Source organism: Monopterus albus, unplaced genomic scaffold (assembly GCF_001952655.1).
Source record: "Monopterus albus unplaced genomic scaffold, M_albus_1.0 scaffold2.1, whole genome shotgun sequence".
In the NCBI taxonomy this organism is placed as follows: domain Eukaryota; kingdom Metazoa; phylum Chordata; class Actinopteri; order Synbranchiformes; family Synbranchidae; genus Monopterus; species Monopterus albus.
The window spans coordinates 6106999-6133792 of NW_018127882.1; the positions used below are offsets into that span (position 1 = coordinate 6106999).

Genomic DNA, 26794 nt, shown 5'->3' on the forward strand with positions numbered 1-26794 from the left:
CGTGTGGAATCAGTGCTCGGTGGTGGTTGTGCGATATCGGGACCGAGTAAGCCAGTGGAAACTCAGATGCGTCCCGAAGGCAGAATCGGGTCAAAGGACACAGAGAGGCCCATGAGGCTGCCGTGCAGATGTCCTCCACCGCCATGCCTCTAAAGAGGGCAGTGGAGAATGCAATAGCCCTTGTGGAGTGGGCTCTGATGTCAGGTGGGGGATCACACCCAGCTGACATGTAAGCCTGTGTGATAGCCTCAAACAGTGAGACAGCCATGGTTTGGTTAAAGGCTGTCCAAGAGAATGTTTCCTGTAATGAAAAAACAGTTGTGTCTGTCTGACAGCTGCCGTGCGTGCCACGTAATGGGACAGCGCGGGCACCAGACAGAGAACATGAAGTTCTTTCTCTGACTCATCTCTGTGGGGCGGAGGAAAGAACCTATGCAGTTAATGACTCTGGATCAAAAAGACGATATTATTTTCGACACATAGGCTGTCTTCACATATGAGAAGGCACACCAGTGAGACAGACAGTCCGCACAGATCGCCCAATCGCTTAGCCGAAGTTAGGGCTAAGAGAAATGCTGTTTCCAGAGAAAAATATTTGAGAGAGATTTGTGTTATGGGCTCAAAGGGGGATTCCCTGAGCACATGTAAAACCAGAAGTAAATCCCACTGAACACATCACAGGCCTTTGCCTACACCCCTGAGAAAGTTTCACCAGTGGGTGTGCGCAAACAGTTCGCTCACCAAAACCTTCATGGCATGAGGAGATGGCAGTGGCATACTCTTTCAGAGTAAACAGAGCAGGTTTCTATCTACCAGGGTCTGTAGAAAAATCAGCACTTGAGATAGTGGGCAGGAAGTGGGAGCTGTGCCCCTCTCCATGCACCAGTGTTGAAAAACTGACCATTTGCAGCGTAAGACGGCTCCGGCATAATGACTCTCCAGTCACTCCCGTTCAGGGGCCAGGCCCACAGCCGTTGACCTAGCATTGGGGAGCCGTTGGATCACACCTGGGGAGCTGCCAAGGCTCTCTTGCCAGCAGCTGAATCATGGTTGGGAACCAAGCTGAGCTTGTGTCCTCCAGGGGTATCAGGAGGATGCGCAGCCGTTCATCTTGAATGTTCAGTGAGAACCAGAGGTGGCACTGCGTGTTCCCGTGTACTGCGAACAGGTCTGCCACCATTCGGCCAAACCTGTCCCACAGTGTCTGAATGAGGGACGGATTCAGCCTCCACTTGTTGGGCTGAGGTCCACCTCGTGATCCGCACTCACCATTGTTACCAGTAAAAGCATGACAGAGCCGTTACTCTCATGTGGGGAACAACGTGCTGCAGGAGGGATGACAGGACTTCTTGCCTGGCGGGTGACAGCCTTGCTTTCATGCTAAGAGAGTCCAAGTGCGGGCTGCGTCCTCCGTTGTGGAGAGAACTCATAAAATGAGCGCCCCACTCAGGCTTTTTCTTTTTGTCACATTGTTAGTCTGCACCTGCCTTGGATGTGCGTTAATGAACGCGGTCCAGGAGCGGGTAGTGACCTGGTTCCCTGCGTGGATGAGTGGCCCGCCTGCTGCCAAAAAACATTGCCTGGGAAGCAAGATAAAGGATGTGCTTGGGGCCAGCTGCGGAAACAGCGGGAAGCAGAGTTGGCCAGGCGGGGAGTGCTAGCTCCGCAGCTTCGTCTGTAGAAGTCACCCATCATGTCCGATGGGGGGAAGCGGGGCAGCCGGCGGGAGAGATTAATGCCCTCGCGTTCTGCCGCCTTTGATGATCTCCGCAGAATGCGCAGCAGAGTCCCGAAAGCCAGAGGCTAACCGGTAGCGGGAGCAAGCAGCTGAGCCGGAGGAGGCTCGTTCTGCCGGCATCCATGTCAACCAATGGATCGAGGGAGAGCTGGGGGAGCCAAAGATGGCAGGGAGTGAATCACTGGACTCGGGCCCACTTACGCCGAGAAGTCCATGGGGGCACACGCAAAGGGACCGTCACCGTGGTTTGGTTAGCTTAGCCTAGCCGCTGACATTGTCACCTCCGCCTGGCGCTTCTCTGCTGTGGCCAAGCAAGCACCAAGAGGCAGGCTTGGGGGGAGAGAGTCGGCTCGGTGTGTCAACATATTATGAAGCCAGAATGGCAGCCTGGGCACACGGTGACGGCTGCGCGGTGCTGGAGTCTTGCAGTGAGGAACGGCTCTTAGCCATTGATAAGAGGGAATGTAATTACCCATTATGTTTCTTTTTAGACTGCTGAAGAAAAAGAAGGCGCTGGTCACAGTGGTAGTTATGCCATCGCAGCAGACCTGTTTGGGGATAGCCCAGTGCAGGGCACGAAAGAATGTCTTCAGGGCTGCGCATGCGCGAGAGGTAAACCCAATAGCGACAGCTCTTAGAGGGCGAAGCCTATACGAAATAGAATAACTTATTATAGTCACAAGTTCTCACTTTAAAAAGACATACTCAAATAAAAGATATACATCTCAGAAGTGTATTTAAGCACAGCACGTGAATAAAAGTACTGGTTACTTTCCACTATTGTGTTTAATTTGGCTGTAAGTTGCAGTCATTTCTAATGACTGCGACGTTACTGTTTTCTTGTCCAATTAGCAGAAACCACAACGTTTTCCTACATTAGCAAATTAAGTTTTGTGTCGGGGATAACACTGCAGAAGACGGGATACTGCTGGAGTTTGTTTTGACTTTCACTTTGCCCTTAACGGTCGAAAATTATAGGGCGAAGTTGGCTAATGCAGCTTTAATGTTTTGGATACAGGACTCTTACATGTAATACAGTATTGTACACTGTGGTATTGCTAACTTTACTTAAGCAAAGAATCTGAGTACTTCCATCACCACCGTTATTAAGGAAACTGACAGTTCACTTCTGTGGCATAAATGAAGGTTAACGCTAACCTGGAGTTAACTTCACTCACCTGAACGGCCTCTTTAGATGTGACGTTTTCAATCAGTTCATCAAACTTCGTAGTGCCAACAGTTACGAACACCGTCTTCATATCTGCTCTAGCAAAGATGTCCTCAGCTTTGTTGTTCGGTATTTTAAACACACTGCAGTTTACAACACCTTCCATAGATCCATCAGCTCTTTCCGCTCCAGCGCTGATGCCCGGATGTAAAGATGTCGTGCTGCCACCTCTGGGCCTGGAGGGGTAACTGTTTTATACATCAGTCTGAGATCGCAATGAGGACAAATACCAATTTACAGCTTGTTGTAATGCATCACTACACCTTTAATCTCTGTGGTAATGCTTCTGAGCTAATTCTCTACACAGTACGACATGAATTATAAAGCAACATGACTTAGTTACAATATAATAAAAATCTAATGTCCCTGAAGATAAACAAATTTGTTCTTTTTCATTAATAATTGTAGATGATGATCAGAGTGCATCATTATTCATGATTCAAACATGCAAACAGCACACAGGGCACAATGTCTAGATTGCACAGATAAATAGTAAAGCCTACAACAGTGAGATCAGGAAGTAAAACTGTTTTAAAAAGAGTTTAATAATTGCAGAGAATGTTATGCTACCTCAAGTACTTCAGGATAATAATCAGGATAATCACCTTTATTTGGCCAAGTATGTTACACACACAAAGAATTTGTTTCCAGTACAGAACCGAGGCAGCCATGTGTGGCACCAACTCACACTGATAGCTCTAACCATCGGGCGCAACTTGGGGGTTCAGTGTCTTGCCCAAGGACACTTCGACATGTGGACTACAGGCAGCGTGATTCGAACCTCCAACCCTCTGGTTGGGAGACAACTGCTCTACCCACTGAAACACAGTTGCCGCCATATTGGGAAATATACTGTGGCATTTAAACACCTTACCATACATCTGATTATTATTTAATTATTGGTTTGATACAGACTTGCTGCATGTTTTTATTGTTATTGTTTTTGCAGTTGGTCAAAAGACTAGCACCTGCTTTGTTGAAGCTAATGGGATCTCACAAACTACCTGGCACAACACATCTAGAGCCAGGTAATATGTCTGGTTGGGTCTTGGAGCCCTAGGCAAAATATGATTAAGCTGCTCTGTGTAGTCTGTACTGTGTGCTTGACTTTATGGTGACAGATTACAAACACACTGTAGAGTTTACTACTGAACTTATAATTAATAACATATTATTGTAGTCATCAATTTAATGCTGCAGCTGGTAAAGGTGGAGCTAATGTTAACTCCTTGATGTGCTTCTGAGACTATGTTTTGTTCCACATTTTGTTACCAGTTTCCAGAAGCCAAAATTAGAAATTATCAGATGGAAGTCAGCAGGACGAAACCTCACGTTGATCACACAAAAGCAGTTGTGCGTAAATCAAAAATGATACCGTAACTGTGTGTTATGACAAAAGCATGAAGGCTAGCACGTTTATTATGAAATTATGATGATAGGGTTTATCTTTGAAAATAAAAAGAAACAAGAGACCAGTGTGCAAGAGAAATTATTTAAGGCTCTGTTAAATTCTCAGCTTCAATAAACAAAACCCAACAAAAAAATGCTATAAATCCTGAAAAGTCACAAAAAGTAAAAACTAGTAAAAAAATTAAATGTTTAAAACACACTACCCAGGTCATTAGATTTTAATAAATAGCTTACTATAAGAAAAAGAAAAATATAAAGTTAAATCTTATTAACTGTGCCAGAGCTTTGACCAATCCACACTACAGCGGGAGTTAAGTGATAACAAATCAGCATCTCTCGGATTTAAAGCAACATACAGCATGTAGTCAAACACAAATATGCACTGTGAGCTTCCTTTTGTCATTCCAAAATCATTCCCCTACATAGGATCCTGAAGAAAACTGAAAATGGAAGACCTGTGTCCATGTGATTCATGCCTTGTCACGAGACTTTGACAGAATTCAGGCAAAAAAAAAAGACAAAACAAAAACAACTCTTCCATATTACCTCATGTGGCTTTAGCAGAACATTTTCTGTTTTGAGCATGCATGTTCTCAGATGTGTTTAGCTGTTTGAGGCTACTGTGCTAATAAAAATAGTAAATTCTTGAACTGCAGTGCACCAGAGTGGGTTGGTGGCTACAGTGATAACAATCTACATAGTAGTACATCCTGTAGGGTACATCTTGCTGTAGTTTATGTCAGTTAGAAGAAATATTTTAGACAAGATTTTCAAAATAAAGCAAGCAGTATACCTGGGCAGCAAACTGGTCAAAGTATGCACACTTAAAAGTCAAAATGTTTCAAATATTATGAAATACATAATACAAGTAAACATAAAATATATTATAGTGATTAAAGCAGCTTGAAAAAAGAAGCTGCGATCTCACAAACACTCCTGCTTATTATTTTAGGGATACTTCTGGGTGAAAGGAAAACAAAAAAGACTTAAATTCACAGGTGGCCGTTCTTATAAGTCCGTCTGTCTGTCTGTCTGACTCCATTCTGGGTCATCGCAAAGGCCGTTAAGGTTGCAGCAGAAATGTCTTCTAAAAGTTGCAATATCAAAAATAAGACTGACGTCTTTCCGGTCAGATGCTCTGAGACAGACTGAAAACCATCATTGTGAACAGAAACTTACCAGCTGCGGTAAGTTTTTTGTCAGTAGGGCAAATGTTAGGTTGTCTCCAGGTTCATCAAAATGCTTGTGATGATCCAAACAAATTGTGCATCTATAAAAAAAAAAAAAGAGAGAGAATAATACCAAGCAAATTAATATGACAGGTTTAAAGGGGTAAAACAGGAAAGAAAGTGTATCTGCTTTGGCAGTGGTTAACACAGGCAACATGTCTCACAAAGACTAAAGTGAACTTCCTGTTTTGGAACATATTTTCTTCTTCAGGATGTTACATTTTCCTCTTTCTACGGTGCAGCTCACAGGACTATCTGCTTCATTAAGGGCCTTTTCCTCTCTCAGCCCCGAGCTGCTCAGACAGTTGTGTCCTTTGTGCCACATATTTGCTGTGATCTTATCATAACAAGCTAAACCAACGGTTTGTGACGAGCAGCAGCACCCACTCATCTTTCTCACTTCGAAGTAAATCTCTCCTCTCCCTCACGCTGCTTTGAAACGCCACACGGTCATCAGTGTGTCACATTTCTCCTCAGCTTGTGAACCATTTTTACACAGGCTGTGCAGGGACATATTATCACATTTTTTAAAATTAGTGAGCGGCCAACTGTGCTGTCCTTGTAAACTGCATAGCATGGCCCAAGTATGCAACAGTACTAGAGGGTATGGTAATCACAGCACTCGTACCTCTTCCTCACTGTACCACGCAGGCTGTGCAGCACTGTTCCTGCTTCTCTGGCAGTGCGGAATAATTCATCTGACGGACAATCTCTGCAAACAGCTCATCCACCATGGTCTTGCTCTTGGCTGAAGTTTCAATAAAAGGGCAGCCCCACTCTTGAGCCAAAGCTCTTCCGTCTGACCCGGCAACCTCTCGCTCAGACTCTAGGTCGACTTTGTTCCCGACCAGGATCAACGGCACCTTCTCGAAACGCTTCACTCGTACTATTTGGTCTCGCATCGGTCTGATGTCCTGAAAGATGTAAAGAGAGAAGCATGAGAGCATAGTTTCTCATGAAAACAATAAGGCTATCTATAAGGGACAAAAATGAGCATGACACTATTGTTGTGTCCCACCTAAACACTACATATTGTTTGTTAAATTATGGAAAAGTAAAAACACAAGAATAAACAAAAAAGTCACTATGAATACTTAATGTGGTGTTGATGTAAACCTCTTTCCCACAATACAATGCAAAAAGGAAGTGCATACACATAAGTGCAGACACTCATATATGCAATACATCACAATTTTTTGTCAGTTCTAGGTCTGAAACCAATTATGTTTATTATTGATTTATTTAAAGATTACTTTCATTAATTAATCCTTTTTGTTTGTGAGAAGAGAGTAAAGGGCTGGTACAATCCACTACAGCTCATGATGATGTATTGAAATTGTTTTTGTTTGACATTCACTCCAAAATCAAAAGATATTCAGTTTACTATCATATGTGACAAAGAAATTCATCAAATCCTCACACTGAGAAACTATATACAGCAAATATTTGACACTGTTGCCTAATCAATCAACAACTATTATGATCCAGCTTCTCAAATGGCAGGATTTGTTTCCTATTTTTGCCCTGTGTAATACAAGTTGGACTTTAGTAGGACAAAACAAAACATTAGAAGACTCAATGAAGTTGTGATTGAGATTTTTTTTCCCAACTATCCTTTTGACATTTTACAACCCAACAACTGATAGAAACAATAATTGCCAGGTGAAAATACTACTACTACTAATAATAATAATGGTTTAGACCTTGCTATATAAAGTCCCTTGACATGATTTTTGCTGTGATTTGGCGCGATATAAATACAACTTAACTGAACTGCATTGATTTAAGTCATTTAAAATGGGACGGTAAATGGCTTTGATTACCAGCACATATGTACGCATAACTTGCAACCCAACAGAGCGTTCAGACGCCCTGAACCGTTCGCAGGTGTGAGTGCTTTCAGATGTGTAAGGTGAGCTGCACACCGGGTACCTGGAATGACTGCTGGTTGACCAGGCTGTAGACCAGGATGAACCCCTGTCCGTTCTTTATGTACAGATCTCTCATGGAGGCGAACTGCTCAGTCCCCGCCGTGTCCAGGATCTCCAGCACAGAGGGCGACGAGTCCACCTCGATCTCCTTCCGGTAGAAGTCTTCGATGGTCGGGTCGTACTTCTCGATGAAGGTGCCAGTGACAAACTGGACGGTGAGTGCAGATTTGCCTACGCCGCCGCTGCCCAGCACGACAACTTTGTACTCTTTCATGGGGGCGGTTGAGGCAGGCTAACTTAGCAGCTAACGACTTAGCTACACCGCTATACTCGCTCCAAAAACATTTATCAGACCTTTAAACGAGCTAACTGGGGAACTGACAAATTGTAAGCGATGTAAACTCATATCATTCATATAAGCCCAGGTCTACCGCTCATACTTTTCTTACGTTGTCTAGTTGGATAGCGAGTAAAAGTTAATGTCCGTTAGCTCAGGTGTTAGCTAGCGCTAAGGCTACCTCCCGTCTGGCTAAATTCACGCTGTGCCATGCTCCAGCCTCAAACCTTTAGTTACATCCGACCTAATGAACCACAAGTACTGGGGACTCGTCAGCGAACATGCTGTCCAGCTATAGACAACAAGTCACGGCCATACATTACACTCTCCCTATCAGCAGCATGCCAATTCCGGCACACAAACACCAGCCCGCCGGTGTCGCAAAATGCAGCGCTGGCTCTGTCCGTACGTCTAGTTCTGGTTCTGGTTCCGCCTCGGCACCCGGGCGTATTATCGACAGACAAACCTTAGATTTAATACTTGAATCCGAGGGTTAATTGGCTACAGTTTGTTGCTGCTCTAGTATATGTGCTGGACAGGTTTAATAACCGAAAGAAAATCTTTTTCCTCAAACTGATTTCCGGTAGCTACCAATATCGCTTCCGCACAGAGCACCAAGACGTCCGGTGTGATTGTTTCAGAATAAAAGACTTTTTCTACAGCTACACAACTGGACAAAGCTTTACAGGTTTTGCAATAAAGATCTATATAACAGTTGTATGCAAATTTTGTGCAACCCTGGGCAAATTGCATGTTTTGTAAATGCAGTCACTGCAGCAAACAAACATTAAAATGAGCCTCTCTTCAAATGGTAATGCAATGTTACGTTTTATTTAATTAACTAAAAATAGAATTTGATTAAACCGTAATTTTGGCATGTGCAAATGACCGGATTATAGGTTTGAATCGTTTATGTTACTTTATAACATTTTAATATGTTAGGGTTGATATGATTCATTTTTTGTCTTTCCTTTTAACATATTAATGCTTGGAAAAGATCTTTAAAAAATTACAAAAGTTTTGTGAAAAATAACTTTGGTTTGATATGCAAACATGCAAAGGCCTAAATAAGCTAAACTTTCTACGATAGTTTGATATAGGCGTTGGTCCATGTGTGTTTTACAAGTAATGTCCAAAACAGCTTGGTTTACCTGACTAGAAATATACTTTCTTATGCCATATTTTAATATACTGCAACTCTGTGTTCATGAGACATCCAGGACTTCCAAGCCAGACATCCAAGCCTGTTAATTTAACCTCCATTCATATAAATATATTCCAGTCACATACATATAAAATCTTTGCAATGCATAACATAAATGTTAGTCTCTTTAAAGGTGACGCAAAAAAATAATGAACAACAAAACACACTCCAAAGGGATCACAATTATGTTTTATTAAAGGTCAAACAGAAATAGCAGAACTCATCATAGGCACATTAACTTACTCTTAATAGCTATACACTGCAAAAGAAACTGGCATGTAGCACAGTCGCATATACAAGCACCACAAGCAGAAAACAGAGTGAAACAATAGGTGACTAAGAAACAGGCGTCGCTTTTAAGTCTGTCCTACAGTGTCAGAGAGGGTTTTTCATATGGCTTAGTCCTGAACAGTGTTCAGCCCTCATCACTTCCCACAGGTTGCTATTCATTTTGTGACTGTACCCAATTTAATAATGGCTCACAAGCAAAGGATTTTAAATAGATAGGTTTTACACACACTCAACACATGGTGCTTGACGTCACTTTAAATGTAACATGTAAAGGGAAAACTGTAGATGATAAAGGCACAATTACAACTCAACCATTTTAAAATAACTGAAACAATAAATCCATGTCAAAACAAAATCACAATCTTGTTCACTTATTGATCACTAGAAACCCAGAGTATGTGAAGACCTCAGTAAAGACAACAGTGATGATGAGAGCTGGTGAGTCACAGTAGAGAAGCTTTGGTGAGTTTTGGGTACAAGTCGTACAGACACACAGATGCTTCAAAGTCAATATTCAACACTTGGAAGGCTGTGAACCAGTTCATCAGGATGACTCAGTCAATCCACCACTAGGACAAGTGCCATGGCAACAAAATCTCTGGCTTTAAGAGCAATTGAAAAGCATCACGTGTCCAAATTTGGAGGAACAGAGTTGTGTAGGGATGTTGCTGCTGCTGCGGGAGTAACATTGGAAAGCCAAACTGTTTGCAATTTTGAATAAAATCCTGAGGAGAATTCAGATTTTTGTTGTTTTGGATAATGACAACAAGGCAGTAAAAAAATCCATTTCACAAAATGACAGAAATCAACATGAACCTAATATCTTGTGAGGACATCTCACATCCATGTCCTTCTATAGTCTGATTTTCATATCTGCTCCTCTTTTTTTCTGACTGCATTTAGCCTCCAGGTGGAGCTGCTCTGTGCTTTAGTTTGGTGCATTAGTGGAGGGAGAAAGTGCACCTTCATTTGGGAACTCATGATGAGCATTAAAGAACAAGGTTAGTACAGGTTAAGTACAGGTATTCCAGACTATTTCTTTTAATCCACCTCTAGTGTTTGATATCAGGGTCTGATGCTGTTGAGCAAAAAACCTCTCAGGAAATGAACAGAAAAAAAAGTTTTTCTTTCAAGCAAACTACTAATAATTTACAACTATGTCATGCTTCCTAAGGAACAGGGCTCTAGCAAAAAAAAGAAAAGGACACATGCCTTAAAGCAAACGTTTTATACTGTAATAAAATGAGAAACCTATCATTAACAATACATTGATATGATTTTTAATCAACTCTTTTATCTATATTTATTCAAAATAAATTGAGTATTTTGACATAGTTATGTACATAAGTGCAAATAAGGTGAACATCACACATTCATATACACCTCAGCAAGGATCAATATCACCCAGCACAGCTGGGCAGACACAGACTTCTGGACCACTTTTGTCCAAAACTGAACCAGCTCACTAATGAAAGCTTGCACCTCCACAGTGACTGAGCGAGGGCCACCCAGTCTGCAAGCAGGAGGTGAGCAGTGAGAATCACTGACTTGTTTGATTTTACAGAAAAGACAAAGATCTTTCAGTTAGTCCAAAAGCCTCTTTACCTCCCTGACAGATAGGTGTTTGCTTAAAAAGCCAACAACCTTCTTGTTTTTCAAAAACGCCAGGTACAAGAACAAAACAAACAAAAACAATTAGGTCAAATAAACAAAACAAAATAAACACCTGATTTCCCCTAAGGACCTTTGGATATTACAAGGACTTAAGTTTTCCATACAAAATATTAATCACATCACAGTAACAAGACCAACTATTTAGACATTCCCTTTTGAATAAGTTAGTGTTGTATGCTATTTCAATTAATGTGATAAAATTCACAATTAGGATAATAGAAAGGTAGCCATGTTGTCATTTTGTTGCCATAGCAACATCAACTATTACCATTAACAATGACTCCATCATTGTATACAAATGATTTTCATATTGTATATTTTTCTTGTTGGTCTATACAAACTATTAACTATGTATAAATTAGTTTTTCATGCTGTTTTTTTTTTACATCAGATAAAAAAGGCTTAACTTACCATTACTACATGTCATTTTCATACACAGCTATCACATCTTTATACAGTGATCGAGAATTAAGGCCCTTTGTTTGTGTGCCAGGAAACAGACATCTGGTTCAGGACTGAACTAACTGTCCACATGCTAAAGGATCTGGTCACTGGACACAATGATCAGAGCATTTTGCATATTCCAAAGTTATGACTCATGACTATATGGGAAAAATACAGCAAGGCCTAAAGGAAATCAAGTACAAGAGAATGAGAAAAGGAAAGAGTTAAAAGTAATTATTCTTGTGTTACACTGCAGTTCCCCTAACCAACATGCTCTTGTGCATCAATACGTATGCATAAATGTACTTAAATATTCATATGCCCTCGAGAGGCACAATTTAATCACGTATTCACAAAGTAGGGGACTTTTTATCTGGACAAAGCTGGACTTTCACAGCTCTAAGATGTAGACAAGTTGTTTGGATATTCTGAACATCAGTTTTATCAAGCAGTAGAGGAACATTTCTATCTAACCTTTTCTAAGACTTGAGAAAATACTCAACACTCAGACACAGGTAAATGAAAAGTATGTTTCTGTATAGCTAGAAGTTATCTTTCATCTCAAGCATGAATCAGGCTACTGTATGTGCCTATCCACCATGTATAGTAGATAAAAAGTAAATGACAGTCTAGATAAATATTTCAGCATTTTTAGAAACCATGCTTATTAGCTTTCTTTTTTTCATGTCCGTATGGTAAATACTATGTAGCTTGAACCAGGAGACAGTTAGCTTAGCTTAACATAGAACTGGGTAAAAAAGCTAGCGTGGCTCTGTCCAAAGTAGAGCTAGACCAATAAATTGGTCGACACAACTGGGTGATATATTATCAGATCTAATTCATTAACACAGTTTATCTTGTGTGTTTAATTCATACACAAACTCAAATGTCAAAATGACAGTTGAGTCTATAACTATCTCTTAATGAACAACAGTTTCTCCATCCACTCAGAGGGTCTCCAGCTACACTGCTGGTCACCTGACAACCTCCCTGTGGGCTGGAAACAGTAAGAGTGTGTACTGCGTACTGATGAAGCAAACATGACGCAATGTGCTATTTAACGAGCATTACAGGTTATATTATACCCAACCGGTCGAGGCAGAAGGCCGCCCACCAAGAGCCGGGGTCTGTCTGAGGTTTCTTCCATGAAAGGGAGTTTTTCTTCCCCACTGTCACCAAGTACTTGCTCAAGGGGTTTTTCCTCTACAATAATAATAATAATAGTAAGGACCTTATTTTGTAAAGTGTCCTCAGATGAGTTTTGTTGTGATTTGGCAATATACAAATAAAGCTGAATTGAAATGAAATTGAATCGAATTATTCATGTGTATTTTTTAACTCCAGGCTAGCTGTTTCCCCCTGCTTCCAGTTTTTATGCTAAGCTAACTGGTTTCACATTTCACACTCAGACATGTCAGCAGTATTCATCTTCTCACCTTAGAAAGAAAATAAATACCCCAGTTGAACCCATATGGCAGTGTTCATGGGTGGGAAGCACTGACTGTATATAAATATGAACAACACATCAACACTTCCCTCTAAAAGTGAAGCTAAAATATCATGAATATGGCGGCTGCCATCTTGGCAACCAGATTCTGTGCAGTAGCGACCAATTGGTTGAATGACATATTGGGCTGCCATCAAAGCTGTCAAATCATCCAAACTACACCTCTTTTATATAATCAAATAACTTGTTTAGCACAACCTTACCAGATAGATGGCCACTGTACACACAATAGTGTGATAATATCTACCAAAGTGACAGAAATCACCTCCGGGAAGATTTTTATTTCATTTGCACTTTTTAGGTTTTAGTGAGGCTCATGTCCCATCCACTAATATCGAGGGCACGGGATTTATGATCCATACTGTAACTGGCCCCCAGGGGGCGATCAATTTGTGTTTGTTTCCCTTCTGGGGGTTGTTGGGCTGTCCAGCTTTTATACAATCAGTGGTGGGAAGCTGGTGAGGAACTATATACTTGTCACAGTACTAGCAACTCTTACTGGATGGTACGTCCACACTGTTACTTTGAATACAGCCTCCGCGGACCAAGAGTGGGAGTTAGTAGAAACAAGGACTGCAGTACAGGGTAGAACTGGTCAAATCCATAAACATCACATGAAAAGGAAAAAACTATGCCAAAAACTTTGTAGCAATTTTCTCTATATGATTATACCATTGTTTACAGGTCCAGGTTGAGCATTTGGAGTACTTTCGACAGTTGGGTTACAAAAACTGACTAGCAAGAAGTGGTACTGTAATGTACCTGTACAGTCTACATTTGTACTTTAAAAGTACAACTCTGCTCTACCTTTTCTGAGCGGGAAAGATATTTCCAAAAGTAGTGACACCACCCACTAACATTAAATATAAATCTATATAAGAATACACATACTTTAACGTCTTAACACAGTATCGGTGTGGTACCTATGTGACCTCAGAAATAGCATTTATATAGTGAATCATTACATTTAAACATGCCGGTCTCTTAAACGGGCATGTGAGTTTTTGCATAAGATACATTCACAACACAATTACATTATTTAATATGAATAATGTTTACTGGGAAATGTAATATCTGCTGCATGTACATCTAACCAAATAAGTGTTTTAAATTGTCTCTTTCAATAGACTTAAGTATGCACAAAACTCACTGATTTATTTCTTTACAATAACAACATGACAGCACAGCTGTCTCAGAGAAAAAACTAGTACAGATGTGGTTTACTGTTATAATAATATACCAAATGACGCATCCATCTTTGAGCACTGGTCTGCTCGTACAGGCTATTGACAGTGGTGGTTTGAGGAGACTTGAAGAGGCACATTTTAATTTGGATATAAGTGATTTCAGCCCACTTTCCAAAGCTGTTACCTTCCATTTTTACACACCTACAGAGCAATTCCTCACATACATTTGAAAACCAAAAATTCCTACTGGTTTGTAATTTTTTGGGCATCAGACATCAAAATGGGTGATTTTTTTCTTTTCTTCCATTTCCTGACTACAACTCAGTTTTCATCCTAACAGCTGTGGCTGCAGCTGATGACTTTTGACAAAAAGGACACATCAGTAGAAAAGACGACACATTTTAAAGTTAGACAGGATGTTTTCAAGTTCTGAGCTTTCTCCCTGAAGAGCCATAAAACATAAACATTTTGCGCCACTTAATCAATCCAGAAGCCACATAACAGAAAACGATTACACAAACAAACTGCCTTTTAAAAACACGTCTCTGCATTTGAGAGGGAGACATTTATTTGGAGGAATTATTCAGGTATTGCATTTAATGGGGCAGCTTCTTGCATATACCACCACATGGCATACACAGACTTCAGGCACAGCATCAGGAAACAAATACAGCTTCCATCTCTGACATCAGGTGTAAAAGTTCAAGTAGTGCCAATTATAAAAGTCTGTCATCTTACATCTGACCCTGACTAGTAACATTTAGTGTCAGTTTCAGGTAAGAAAACCACAGGAAATCAGGTCAAGACTTGGTTGTAAAAGTGAACATGGCTCCATCAAGAAACAAACCTCTGATCCAACATCATGACTCAAGATACTTCATCACTCAGATTCAACAGCTGTAGTAATTTCAGCTGTCTGGCCTGTGACTGGTCGAGATAGGCCTTCACATAGAGAACCAGAGCTCACCTACTATAAGGCAGTTTGTTTCTAAATCAAGAAATTAAACGCCACAATCTTAAAACTCTCCCAACTCAGCTCCTTTAGTGCAAAAGTGATTGAATCTTAATTTTATGTCACTCTGTCAATTCATTGTTGTTTTCTTTTTAGGGTTGTTGCATTATGTCTCATTTTCTGCTATTATCCAACAAGTACCAAACACTGACTATGAAACTGGGGGACAAAAATTGATCCAAATCATACTAAACTTTATAAATCGATATAAAGTTGTGATCCCTGGAATCATTAGACTTTCTAACAACAAGAACTATAGGCTAGTATTTTTGTAACAACAGATATTGCCTTTAATTGCAAACAACATCTTTAAAGGGCCCATGGCACGCTTTTCCTTGTTTTTTGACTTATCTACAAAGTATCATCTTAGACGTGACCTAAAGCTCAAAAAAGTTTGTGAACATACTGTATGTTCTCGTATTTCTATGCAGAAGCAACTCGGTTTATACACGTCTCACAAACTCTCGCTCACAAGACTTTTTGTCTACCAAAATGAAGTATTACATGATAGATTAAGGATCTTCTTGAGTGGGCATAAAATCCAGGCCGTTGCGCGTTTATGTGAGCTTGCCTAACACCCACAGGTGGCCCCACCATGCTGGCAAAATTTTATTTTGCCTTGTTTCTTAAGTATGTTTTCAATAAAGCTTATTAAAAACAAAATCAATAAATAAATAAAAAAAACATCCACCAGTGCCACTGCAAAAGCAGAATCTTTCAACTGCGCCTGGTTTTGTAGATATATATTTTCCCTCCTCCTGCTGCTGCACTGTGACCAGAGGATGTGGAGAAAAATACAGGGCCTGAGGTTACGGCATGTGCGGGAATGTTCCTATACAGGGACCCACTGTTTTACCTGACAGGGTCTAACCTACAAGCAGCCGGGCAGTGAAGCCCCCCCCAATGGTGAGCTCATTATGCATGTGATGTGTTGTTGGTTAACCAGCGGATTAATGACCCATGTTGTTATTGTAGGCGCTATGCTACCTGTTGGAATTAATTTCACTACTTTGGGACTGTATGTGGTCGTGTGGGGGAAGACACAGCGGATTTACCGACCTTGGAGCTACTTGGAAATGGAGTGATGTTTTCACTGCTGGGTGGGACTTAAGGGTAAGGCTCCTTGGATTTATCATTCTGAAAAAATTACAGACTATTTGTAGTTATGAGGGGTGCCAAGCTAATCTAGAGGTACCCAAGATTAAACATTAAATGGCTGGAAACAAGCAAAATGAGCATGCCATGGGCACTTTAAGTGTTTTTGAATGATTTGGGGAAACAAAGTCTCCTCTGCAGCTAAGTAGATAAATCAAAGGCACAAACAAAGAAACTCAGTGACACTTCAACAGGCGAGATGAGACCAGGAGAACCAACTGAATGGTAGTTAAGGTACAACACAAATGGCACATTTGTAGCCATCTTGAAACATTAACATGACATGATATGAAACACTCTTTTGACAACACGTAGCAGTTGTGGACTGGCAGCAGGTCTGTTTGCCACTCAAATGGTCTGGATTTTCAGAATGAGCTTTCAGAGTTTCTGACTATGGAACAGTCAAATGTGTTGGGTTGCCTCATGTGATGGTTCCAACCCATAAAGGGCATTTCAGTCTACAATGTGTGTGTGTGTTTCTATGCAGGTCTGCTGCACTTTTAAGGTGTGGGCATGTATGGCTGTAAGATCAAGGCCTGATCAAGTCAGTATGCATCAGGATGGCTGTCGTTACGCAACAGTAAAATGTCCAGGCTTGTATTGCATGAACCATCGCAGCTTCGTTACTGTCATCATTACTATCGTCACATTGCCACTCAGTCAGTGTGCACCATAGGTGAGGCACATGTTTGCTGCATTCAGAAAGATGACCACTCTACTAGTATGCAGGCTTCAGGGACTTTAACTGGGGTTTCGAGAAAGGCTTACTGAGTTTAGTGCCACTGGACCCGCCACCAGCAGTTTGGGGACGGGACAGAAATGGGTTTCCATGGGAACACAATGGAACTCCACTGGATCAGATGTCAGAAGCTCCGAGGGGTCTACTGGAAGAGAGAGAGGGCAGGGAAAGAAGCAGACTGGTGAATTCCAGTAGGACATTATTATTTATAATGTGAAGCCAGCATTTTCCATATTTTAAAAATTCAGTCTAAACATGACAATATTCATGTTTAAATTGACGACCAAAGCAAGTAATCAGGTCGGCACCGAAGCTTCATGGATGTGGGCACTGAATAAGTCACAACTGTACAACCAAAGCAGCTAGCAACCAACATTTGAAAAAATTGTCATATTATGAAGATTTCACCTCAAATTTTCAATCAGACTTTAATCAAACAGAAACAAGTGTCAAACTATTTTATGATAAAACCAAATTGCTTGTTATAAGTAAATACGTAAACATCCTGAAGGATACCTCTTTTTTTCTACCTGTGGCTCTCATGTCATTTGCAGAAAGTGCATGTAAGTGGGCATCGTAAAATAATGCAATTACAGAAATACTGACCAAACCATAATGCTTTGGTGACTGTGATATACAATGTAATATACCAAACAAACCCTGGTAATTGGTGACATTAATAATATCTCCTCTCCAAAAGGAACTAGTTTACTGTAAAAGAAATTTCATCCTTTACCTCTGAGTTCAGTTACAGTAATTTAAATATATCACCTAAGGAAAACTGACCTTCATTTTGAGTGTAATGATAAATCAATTCTAGAAGTGAACAACTGAGCATCAATATCACATCACAGTGGACAAAGAATACAAGTCAAACTTCTTTGTATACTACAGTATATCAACTTTTTGTTGATTGATAGAAAATGAAAAGGCTTTTAATAATGAATATTAAAAATGTAGATAATCTAATAAACCATGTCATATATCTGAAAAATATTTTGGTTGTTGTTCGTTTCACAAAGGCATCTTTTTGGGATTGTTGCGTCTAACATAGGAATGAGTCAATAAGATGAAAGATAATAATTGTTGCTGCTAAAGCGGCTTCTCTTCAAATAGAGCTGCAGAATTTAAAAGATGCAAATGTCTGGGTATGTAACTTGCTGTTTAAAATATTGCAATAAAAAATAGAATAATCTCTTAACTGAGTTTTTATGATAACATTTCCCATTTTGTGAGATTAAAGGCGGATTAACGCTACATTTAGGGGTAAATTTACTTCGACAAAAACAGAGAGTTAACATATTCCAATTACACTGCGGTTGCAGGAGCACATATTGTATGTCCATAGATATACATGAGCAATAATAAAGGCTGAGCCAGACAGTGGGCCATGATATGGTTCAACACCAATCAAAGACATTTAGATGAAAACAGTCTCCGATTTTATGATTCCTCTCATAATAAATTGTTTTCATTTGCTCAAATTACAACAGATTAAAAGTGAAGACAAATGAAATGTGAACATGATACATGACACTTTAACCTGATGAAAAAAATACTATGGATGTGACTCAGAATCTACAGAGCTAAAATAAAAGAGAACTGAAATGAAGAAGCAAACCTGATTCGAGGCAGCAGATTCAGCGAAAGGAACATTGGTGACTGGGGTCGAGGCCGACGAAACAGTGGAGGTGGTGGCACCGTGCATCATGGGAACTTTTATTCAGGCGAGTCAGACGTAAGACACAGGACGAGGATATGGGCGGGGAGGAGGGGGAACAGGAATGATATGGTTACCATGGCAAAATGTGTAGGATAAAAAGTCATGGCACAAGTCAAGTGATATTGCCAGGATGATTTTGAACAAGTGTCAAGACACATGCAAACAAAATAAGAGATAAAGAAAGTTGCATATTTAATTAGCCAACCAGTTACAAAATCAACAGACAAGGCAATACACGACCATACAATGTAATCAGACTGTATCTGATAATTGTATTCAATGGACGGAACATGTGTATGGAGGGAGCAAATGATCCATAAGAGAAAGACTAATGTTTTCCCGTAATGCCTCAGCAATAGCATGACAGTAGATTATCTGTAAGTTGAAAATGATAATACTGATTATGTACAGTAGTGACATAATCATTTTGAATACTTTTGTCTAATAAAATGTTTAAAGCTCAAAATATTAAAAAAAAAATCTTTGATTTCCTTTGTGGTCTTGATATATTTATCTTGACAGTGTCAGATGTGCAATATTATTCTTATCAGCCTCATGAAGAACTGATTCTGCTACAATTGTGTACTGTTTTGGAAATAACACTAATATTCACAGTGAATCCAGCATGTCATACAAGTTACACTGCTGATTACTGTTGGTCCTAAAACCAGCTTATAGGTGCACTGCTGCCAACAGCTGGACTGGTGTGGCAGACTGTAGACCATGGTGAATAGTTGGTACCCTTAGCTGTGTGCGTCATGTGTGGGATAAATTAACTGTCTCGGCATTTTTCAGACATTGGACCCACCTGCTTAATAGCTATTGTTGTCTGAATGCACACTTAAGGGCTAAAGACTGCATGTGTGTGTGTGTGTTGGAACAGGATCCCATAGACTCCAGGTCCACCCACAAAGGGGTTCCATATATGTATGTTGCCTAATTAAACCTCTTTTCAGAACCGTCTGATGGCTACCTCACTCACACTTCTACTAGTAACGTTGTGTACCTCATCTGGCTGGGCCACATGCATCATTTATTAGACATCCCATTATTCCCAAGCGCAGCACAACTCCACCCAACACCTGGTCTAATCACCCAGAGTGGTTGAAAACACCTGTGTCACAAATTGGTGGCATGGATTTTGCAACGTGTGTGCATTTACCAAGTAGATGGGGTCTAATGAAATAATGTTTTTGGTTGGAGCTAATCCCTTATAAGAGACCAAACATCAGGATACCACGACCGCTACTTCTTTAATGTGAACAGTTTTAATTTGAATCTATCTAACATCATGGAGGTGCAATGCTAAAACCTTTCAGGAGTAGAATTCCCAATTGGACCAAATGAAACAAACACAAATTACAAAGCTGCACTACAGTCGTGACAGTTGTAAAATATTATCATCACAAGACATCCTGTAAACTTATTTTATTGAGTTCAACAGCAACAAACACATTAAACACTGTTTTCTGTCTCTCATCGTTGAGTTTCTGCTTTTAATGACAGTAAATTTATTTTCCCAATTGCTGTTAATATATCAGCATGCAGCAGTGGTAAATGCAATATGGATGGAGAACAAGTCAGGAAATGCATAGAGCAGTTCTGTCACACACACACACACAACTACACACACACGACAACACATCTTCAGGAAACCTGTTACAATTAGCATCTACGAAATTCAGATCTCCACAGCGGCAGTTTACCTTGTGTGTGTTTTGTAGTGGTACAGTAGGTTTGCTGATTCTCATATATGTTGAATCTTTCATTAGTATTTAGTCTGTAATCACTGTTGACACCTCAGCACCAGACTATCACAGATGAGAAGCCTGGCTCACTGCTCTAGATTTTAATTGGGTTCACACATATTTTCCTACATTTATGAAATAGACTTGTAAATAAACATGTAAAATGAGCAAATTATCCAAAACTATCGGTTAACTATCTATTATTCTGATATTTTAGTATAAATGTTGTCAATAGTTTTAATCACACAGCTGTACAAAATCTGGGAAATGCTCTACACTTAGCTCAATTACAGGTGGGGTCTGGGCAGGGATAACCTATAGGGTCCCCTCACCACTGAGTCCGGGCATTGACAGGAAGCGGCTGGGGTTTTGCCTGCAGCTGTTCCACTCCCTCCTTTCCCAGGGGCCTTCCGCTGCCAGCGGGGCCGGGCTTTTCATAAGCCCTACAAGAGACAGGAGGAAGGCTCACAGCAAGAGCATCAAATGCTGGCCGTCATCCTGCTTCCCTGAGCTACCTGCACACATGTACACACACCAGGCATGCTCACACAGAGCTGAAATGAATTAATGAACTGCTAACACAAAGCATGACTCGTTAAACAAACAGGACATGAAGGCAAGCGTGACGACACACAGACATGATGAAATGAAATAAACAAAACGAATGTCTCTCATATCTGTTTAACCTCTGAGTTGCAGACCTCAGCTTATTTTTTACATCTATAGCACTTTGTGTGTTTTAAATTTTCCTACGTGTAGTGTTACATTATTATTATGTGGTGTTGAATATTGCTGTATCTGTCCATTGGGGCCATGAACTCACTGAGACAAATTACGGCCATTACAACGTTTGTAATGGCCGTGAAGCTAACTCAGCTCAACTCACATACTCTTCAGTAGCTGAAACAATAATCTGTTATGTTCTCCCAGAGGGGTGCGGTGTTTCCCCTACGGGCATGGCAGGAGAGGTCAAGAAGTGGCAGAAGGGGGAGAGGTGTGAGAGCTCCGGTGTTAGCATAAGCATCGGTGACGCAGGTATACAGGCTATGGGTCAAACGCAAGCTGCAGGTTAACCAGTGGATAGAAGCATAAAGAACATCTAGCTGGGACCCAGAGCGGTGGAAGAGCTTTTTATTCATTGATGCCATAGTGAACTTTTTTCAACACCAAGACAAATTAAGTGCAGCAATGAATCATGCACACTGTGCTCATTATGAGAAAATGAGCTGTTTGTTTCAAATTGCTGAGCAGCTCAAATTGCAGTCTGCACCATTTTATTATAGTTTTATTATTTGATATATTTAATTATGTGGATCTATCTACAAAGATTGTTTGTTCTAACCTCTTTGATTGTGAAGTAACTAGTAGCTTTGACAGTTATTTGTGCCCAATAAATATTTTGAAATACTCTTCTTGTTTTACGTGACCTTTACATGGAAATTAACAACCAAAAGTCTGGTGTTGCGTGAGAAATAAATAACCAAATTTTTAACGTGTGCATGCAAAACCTCTATCGTCCTCTTTACACTGTGCCAGAAAAGATTTCTGGGGGAAACAGTCTCTACTAACAACTCTGAAGGACCACTTTAAGCTAATTGCCTGCAAATGTCTTCAGTTTTATACTATTGTTCACCAATGAACTGACAGTATAAAAATCAACACACAGAAACCTAGCGCTTGTCAAAAAGAGGTAATCCAAGACATTTAGTCACCTTTACTATCCATTACAGTACCAACCATGTCACATATGGTTGCAATTGTGGGTAAGGACTGCTTTTAAAGCTTTTTTTTTTACTGTTTTGTTCAGAAGACCTTAGGGAGACATCAGAGGTATAAAAGCAACCACCAATTTTTAATTTTCTAAGCTTCAGATTTTTTTTTCAGCAGCAGCAAAACCCAAATTTCAATGTCAGAGCTTCTTTGGATACATAAGGGAGAGTTTTCAAAACATTTTCTATTCTTTCAAAGTGCCTTGTTGGCTTAAGGGTCTAGGGCACTGACAACATAACTGCAACGACCTCAGGTTGAGTTCAGCCAGGCATCACTGTTTCACCTTGTTCCCTGCATTTTCTGCCAACATTTCAAACAATAAAACACACACCAGCCATTCACTGTCACTGTTAGACAAAAGTCCCAAACTTTCTTCAGGTCTATTATATTGAATGGGCAGTAATATTAATTGTAGTTGACTGGCTAAAACACATTAATCAGTGTGGTCAGGTTGTCCTTTAATCATTCAGTAGAGTCCATTACCACATACAGCGCAGATGCTGATTCCCAGCTGTGGTGTCCTGAGGGTACCACATACAGAACAGTCACATAATAGATAGACACATGCTAGGAACAAGAAAAGGATGAGAGTGGATGAGAAGGACTGCAAGAAGAAAATGAGAAGAAAAGCAGGACAAAGAGCTGAAAATGTAACTAGCAACAGCAGGTAAAGGCTAGTGCAGGGAACACAAGTGACAGTGAAGCTGTCACAAACACAAGATGTTGATAGGTAACTGCTTTCAGCTGATGTAGAGACAAGACATGGATGCTCTGATCAGTATTATAAACCCAAGTACCAAGAATTGAAGAAAAACTGCATATTAAATGTCCATGAGCAGATATATTGTACTTGCTCTGTGTTTGTGTATGTGTGAACCTGTGTGCTATATGAGGCAGGCATGTGACAAATCAATAATTCATGTCTGACTGCCTTCAAAGCTTCCACTAACCACCATTTCTTTACAGTTCAGACAAACTACAGGTGTTTTCACTGTTGATACCCAGAAGATACCCAGAATGATTACGCGATTTAAAAAATTGCTGACAAAGAATTCAACCACCTAAATCAATTAACTGATTAATTATCTCAGCACTAATTTCATCCATTAAAATGTGATGAAACATTTCCAGACAACCCATTGTTCAAATCTAATTAAACCTTTCAAATCAACTCTCTGGATATAACAACTAAACATCCAGTTTAGTGCAAAAACACATGAAAATCATCTCATGGTTACTTTAAACATGGTTGTAAGAGCAGGGCTGGTTTTGGTAATGTCCTTTGTCCTGTCTCTCTTTGTTTGCACTGTCAGCTGCTACTTTCTTTTATTTATTGCTACTTTCAGCCAAAGCACATGCACCATGCAACAACACTTCCACATAATGGCATCCTGATGTGTTTCTTCTGTTTTTCATTCTGTTTGTACTATTACAGCAACATCTGTTTTCTAATTTTGTTTCAAAAACTCTCAATTCATGTCAAGCACCAGTGAATCACATGCAAGCAACATAAGAGACAGCGGAAGGAAGAGAAGCATGCAGTGACAGAATGGGGGAAGCTGTTGCACTTTAGAGAATCCTTGCACAGACACAGCATGCACACAGAGACTGTTACACCTGTAACTCCCTTGCATTCGTCTGCCCACAGCAGTTTTAAATGACACTCTGTGAGTCCATGACCAATAATTTAGTTCCTACATGTGTTAACACTGGATGGATAAATCTTTTGGTGTCACTGATGTGTGTAGAGGCTCACCAGTGGGGATGAAGGCTGGTTGCTGGAGCTGCATGTTAGCCAGGGCTTGCTGGTAGTGGAATACGCTGGGGTTGAAGACAGTGGCAGCAGCTCCATTGCTCTTCTCTAAGATCGGCCTCTTCGGTAGCGGCTGCACAGCCCCTTGTGGCAGAGCCTGGCCAGGAAGAAAACCATGGGAAGGAAGAGATAAATTATCATTCAACAATGGCTCCTGCCAGCTACCAAATGTGTCCTTGTGGTAAAAAAACAAAAAGACTGTACTGGTGTTATCTCAGAGTAAATATACTGTTGTCTTTGTGCTCTTTAGGCCCAGTATGCATTTGACATGGAAGTTCCTGTTCAGCACCACAAGAGGACACTGCAGTACAGTATCTTAGCTGAAGTGATGCAGGTCAGGCCAAGAACACAGTGGGATTGCTATGATTTCATCCATTACTGGGGCTGAAACATCAAACTGCAGTGAAGGATAACTACTTTTTAATGACTCTAATAAAACATTGCTATAAACCGAGCAATCTTTAACACACAGAATTGCATGTTGTGACTGTCCCCATAACCTCATTTATCCTTACATGATCAAGACTATATAAATAGTGGTCACATTGTCTTTTTCTAATAAAGTGCTTCCTGTTTTTCTTTTCCAGCACTGCAGATTACCTAGCCCTGAACTAGCCCTTGTAGCTTGCTTCACTGATACAGGCTCAGACATAAGCACAGTAGCTGACATTTAGGGGAAAAAAACATAATCCCCAGACTACATTATCAAATTTCAAGCTGGCTGAGAGATAGTGACACCCTGATCCATCATGACATCAGTACACAGTATCCAAGCACAGAAGAAAATATATTCTGCTGTTTGATTGTTGTGTTGACTGTAACTTTTAAGCAGGTGAGTGTTGCCTTACACCTGTTTTTCTCTAAATATATCATAGAAAAGCAGATACAATACTCAAGCCCTTGACTAATGTGTAGAGTTCTCAGTGTTGAGATGGACTCACCAAGGTTGCAGAAGATGTGTTTTGAATGGCTTGGTGCTGTGCAGCCTTAATCCTTGCCTGCAGGTGAGCCGGGGGATGGAAGTACTTGCACTTGTCTCGGCTGCAGCGGCCCTTGATGTAGTCCATGCAGACAATGACCGAGTTCTCACTGCAATCCACCATGCTGGCCTCCAGGGGGTGAGCGTAGCGACAGTCGCTCTCACCCCGCGTGCAGTTACCACGCTGGAACTCTCGACAAACCTGGCAGGGGCAATGGAACCGCTGATCACTATTTACTTTTTATCATACTTTAGACAAACATAGAAGCACAAAAACTGATTGCAAGCTGCATACCTCCAGCTTATCTGTGCGCACATGCTTTTGTGCAGATGTGCCATTACCCAGGGCTGCCAGGCCAGTGGGACTCCCAGGAACCAGCAGGGGAGTACTGGGCAGCAGCTCAGGCATCAAGCCCATGCCTGGGCCCATGTGGCTCAGATATGGACTGAACACCATATTGGGACTTGTTGCCAGGGAGGGCGTCGCTGAAAATGTTGTCTGAGGAAAACAGAGAATGGCTGAGACCAGACTGATTAAACAAGAAGTTACAGCAGAGTTTTCATCAGCTTTAGGACACGATTTGGAGGGAACTTAACCAATACTGTGTGTTTTATAGAGTCTTGAGAACAATTCAATACCTAAAGCTTTGAAGAAAAGACAATTTTAAAAAACATAAACAACAGAAAATACATAAAATGTTACATTACTTTTGACATTTAAGCAATTTCATATTTACTTACTCAACAAAGGGCTGAGTAAGATTTAGATGGGCCTTCCAATTCTGCCTTTACTGAGGCTGAACAAAATCAAAGTGACTGTCCAAAGTGATTTTGATATACAAGAGTTCTGAACAAAACATATGATAAAATACCATATAGCATTAATAAGTAAATGATCATTTTGGATATTTCATTTTATGTCAAAATATCCAGTGACTATGTTTGGAAAAGAATTCAGTCTCTGCCAGAAAATTCCATCTGCAGGTATGAGCAGCAGCACAATCATTATTCTGCAACTGAAAATAACAACATCACAGAACAGGCGCAACATTAAACACACTGCATTACTTGAACAATCACAGTTTTGTACTCACTATGGGTTGCAGCTGTGCTCCAGGTAGCATAAAGTGCATCTGTTGAGCCAACATGGCTGCTGCTGCCTTCTGCTGGATCAGGTTGTTCCTCCCGTTAATCTCCAGCTGGGTTTTCAGGTGTGGAGGTGGGTGCAGGTATTTACAGTTTTCACGTGCACAGCGCCCCTGAGGAAGGCAGAGGAGAGATGAATGTGAGAGCAGGCAGTCGGGCTGACTCTTTACAGTGACGACATAAGGGAGATGAAATCACATAACAGGGAAAAGCACATTATGTTACGGTTTGCGTCTGTGCTTCCTGTTTTTTAACTCGTCTCTCCCTACTGCTCTGTCATGTCAGTAACCTGACCTTTGTTTTCCAATAAACTCCTTTTGTGTTCCACTCCTGGTGTGTGTCTGTCAGTGACGTGCGGTGAGGTTGACAGCTGGTGAGGCACTGACTCTTTTACAGTCAGATTTACAAAAACAAATGAACCATTAACAAATTGTCTGTTAACAGACAATGCGTTATGTTTTATATCTCATATCAGCATTCTTCCAAACGTGACCCATATTTAATTTGAGGTTAAAATTTATTCCAATTG

General features: G+C 40.6%; 3 protein-coding genes across 11 annotated transcripts in view; all 3 read right to left on the minus strand.

The window, feature by feature from the left end:
- Positions 1 to 3118, minus strand: part of zgc:92907 (ALG13 UDP-N-acetylglucosaminyltransferase subunit) — a 12195-nt gene extending 9077 nt beyond the window's left edge. Inside the window, exon 1 of the mRNA XM_020596320.1 lies at positions 2917 to 3118. Within this exon, the coding sequence (XP_020451976.1) occupies positions 2917 to 3072 (156 nt within the window). The 5' untranslated portion in view covers positions 3073 to 3118. The remainder of the gene's footprint in view (positions 1 to 2916) is intronic.
- Positions 3119 to 4439: 1321 nt separating this feature from the next.
- On the minus strand, positions 4440 to 8493 carry rap2c (RAP2C, member of RAS oncogene family). Of its 2 annotated transcripts, XR_002274625.1 has the most exons (4): positions 7538 to 8493; positions 6234 to 6519; positions 5556 to 5646; positions 4440 to 5463 (listed from the first exon to the last, which is right to left on the minus strand). XR_002274625.1 is itself a non-coding variant. In XM_020596339.1 (3 exons), the coding sequence occupies exons 1-2, from the start codon at positions 7808 to 7810 to the stop codon at positions 6241 to 6243; spliced, it is 552 nt and encodes a 183-aa protein (XP_020451995.1). In that variant the 5' UTR covers positions 7811 to 8493; the 3' UTR covers positions 4440 to 5646; positions 6234 to 6240. The 2 variants fall into 2 exon arrangements, 1 of the variants encoding a protein (XP_020451995.1); XM_020596339.1 differs by having other exon boundaries at positions 4440 to 5646.
- Positions 8494 to 16373: 7880 nt separating this feature from the next.
- mbnl3 (muscleblind-like splicing regulator 3) overlaps positions 16374 to 26794 on the minus strand; it is a 26068-nt gene continuing 15647 nt past the window's right edge. The window contains exons 2-8 of one of the 8 annotated variants that reach the window (XM_020594702.1): positions 26214 to 26378; positions 25415 to 25618; positions 25082 to 25321; positions 24084 to 24237; positions 20890 to 21000; positions 18708 to 18802; positions 17121 to 17228 (exon numbers count right to left, since the gene is read on the minus strand). In XM_020594702.1, coding sequence (XP_020450358.1) covers positions 17211 to 17228; positions 18708 to 18802; positions 20890 to 21000; positions 24084 to 24237; positions 25082 to 25321; positions 25415 to 25618; positions 26214 to 26378 — 987 coding nt within the window. In that variant the 3' untranslated portion in view covers positions 17121 to 17210. Of the gene's footprint in view, positions 17232 to 18707; positions 18803 to 20889; positions 21073 to 21876; positions 22849 to 24083; positions 24238 to 25081; positions 25322 to 25414; positions 25619 to 26213; positions 26379 to 26794 lie in introns of those variants that run through there. The other 7 variants (XM_020594712.1, XM_020594692.1, XM_020594739.1 and 4 more) reach the window with 7 other exon arrangements.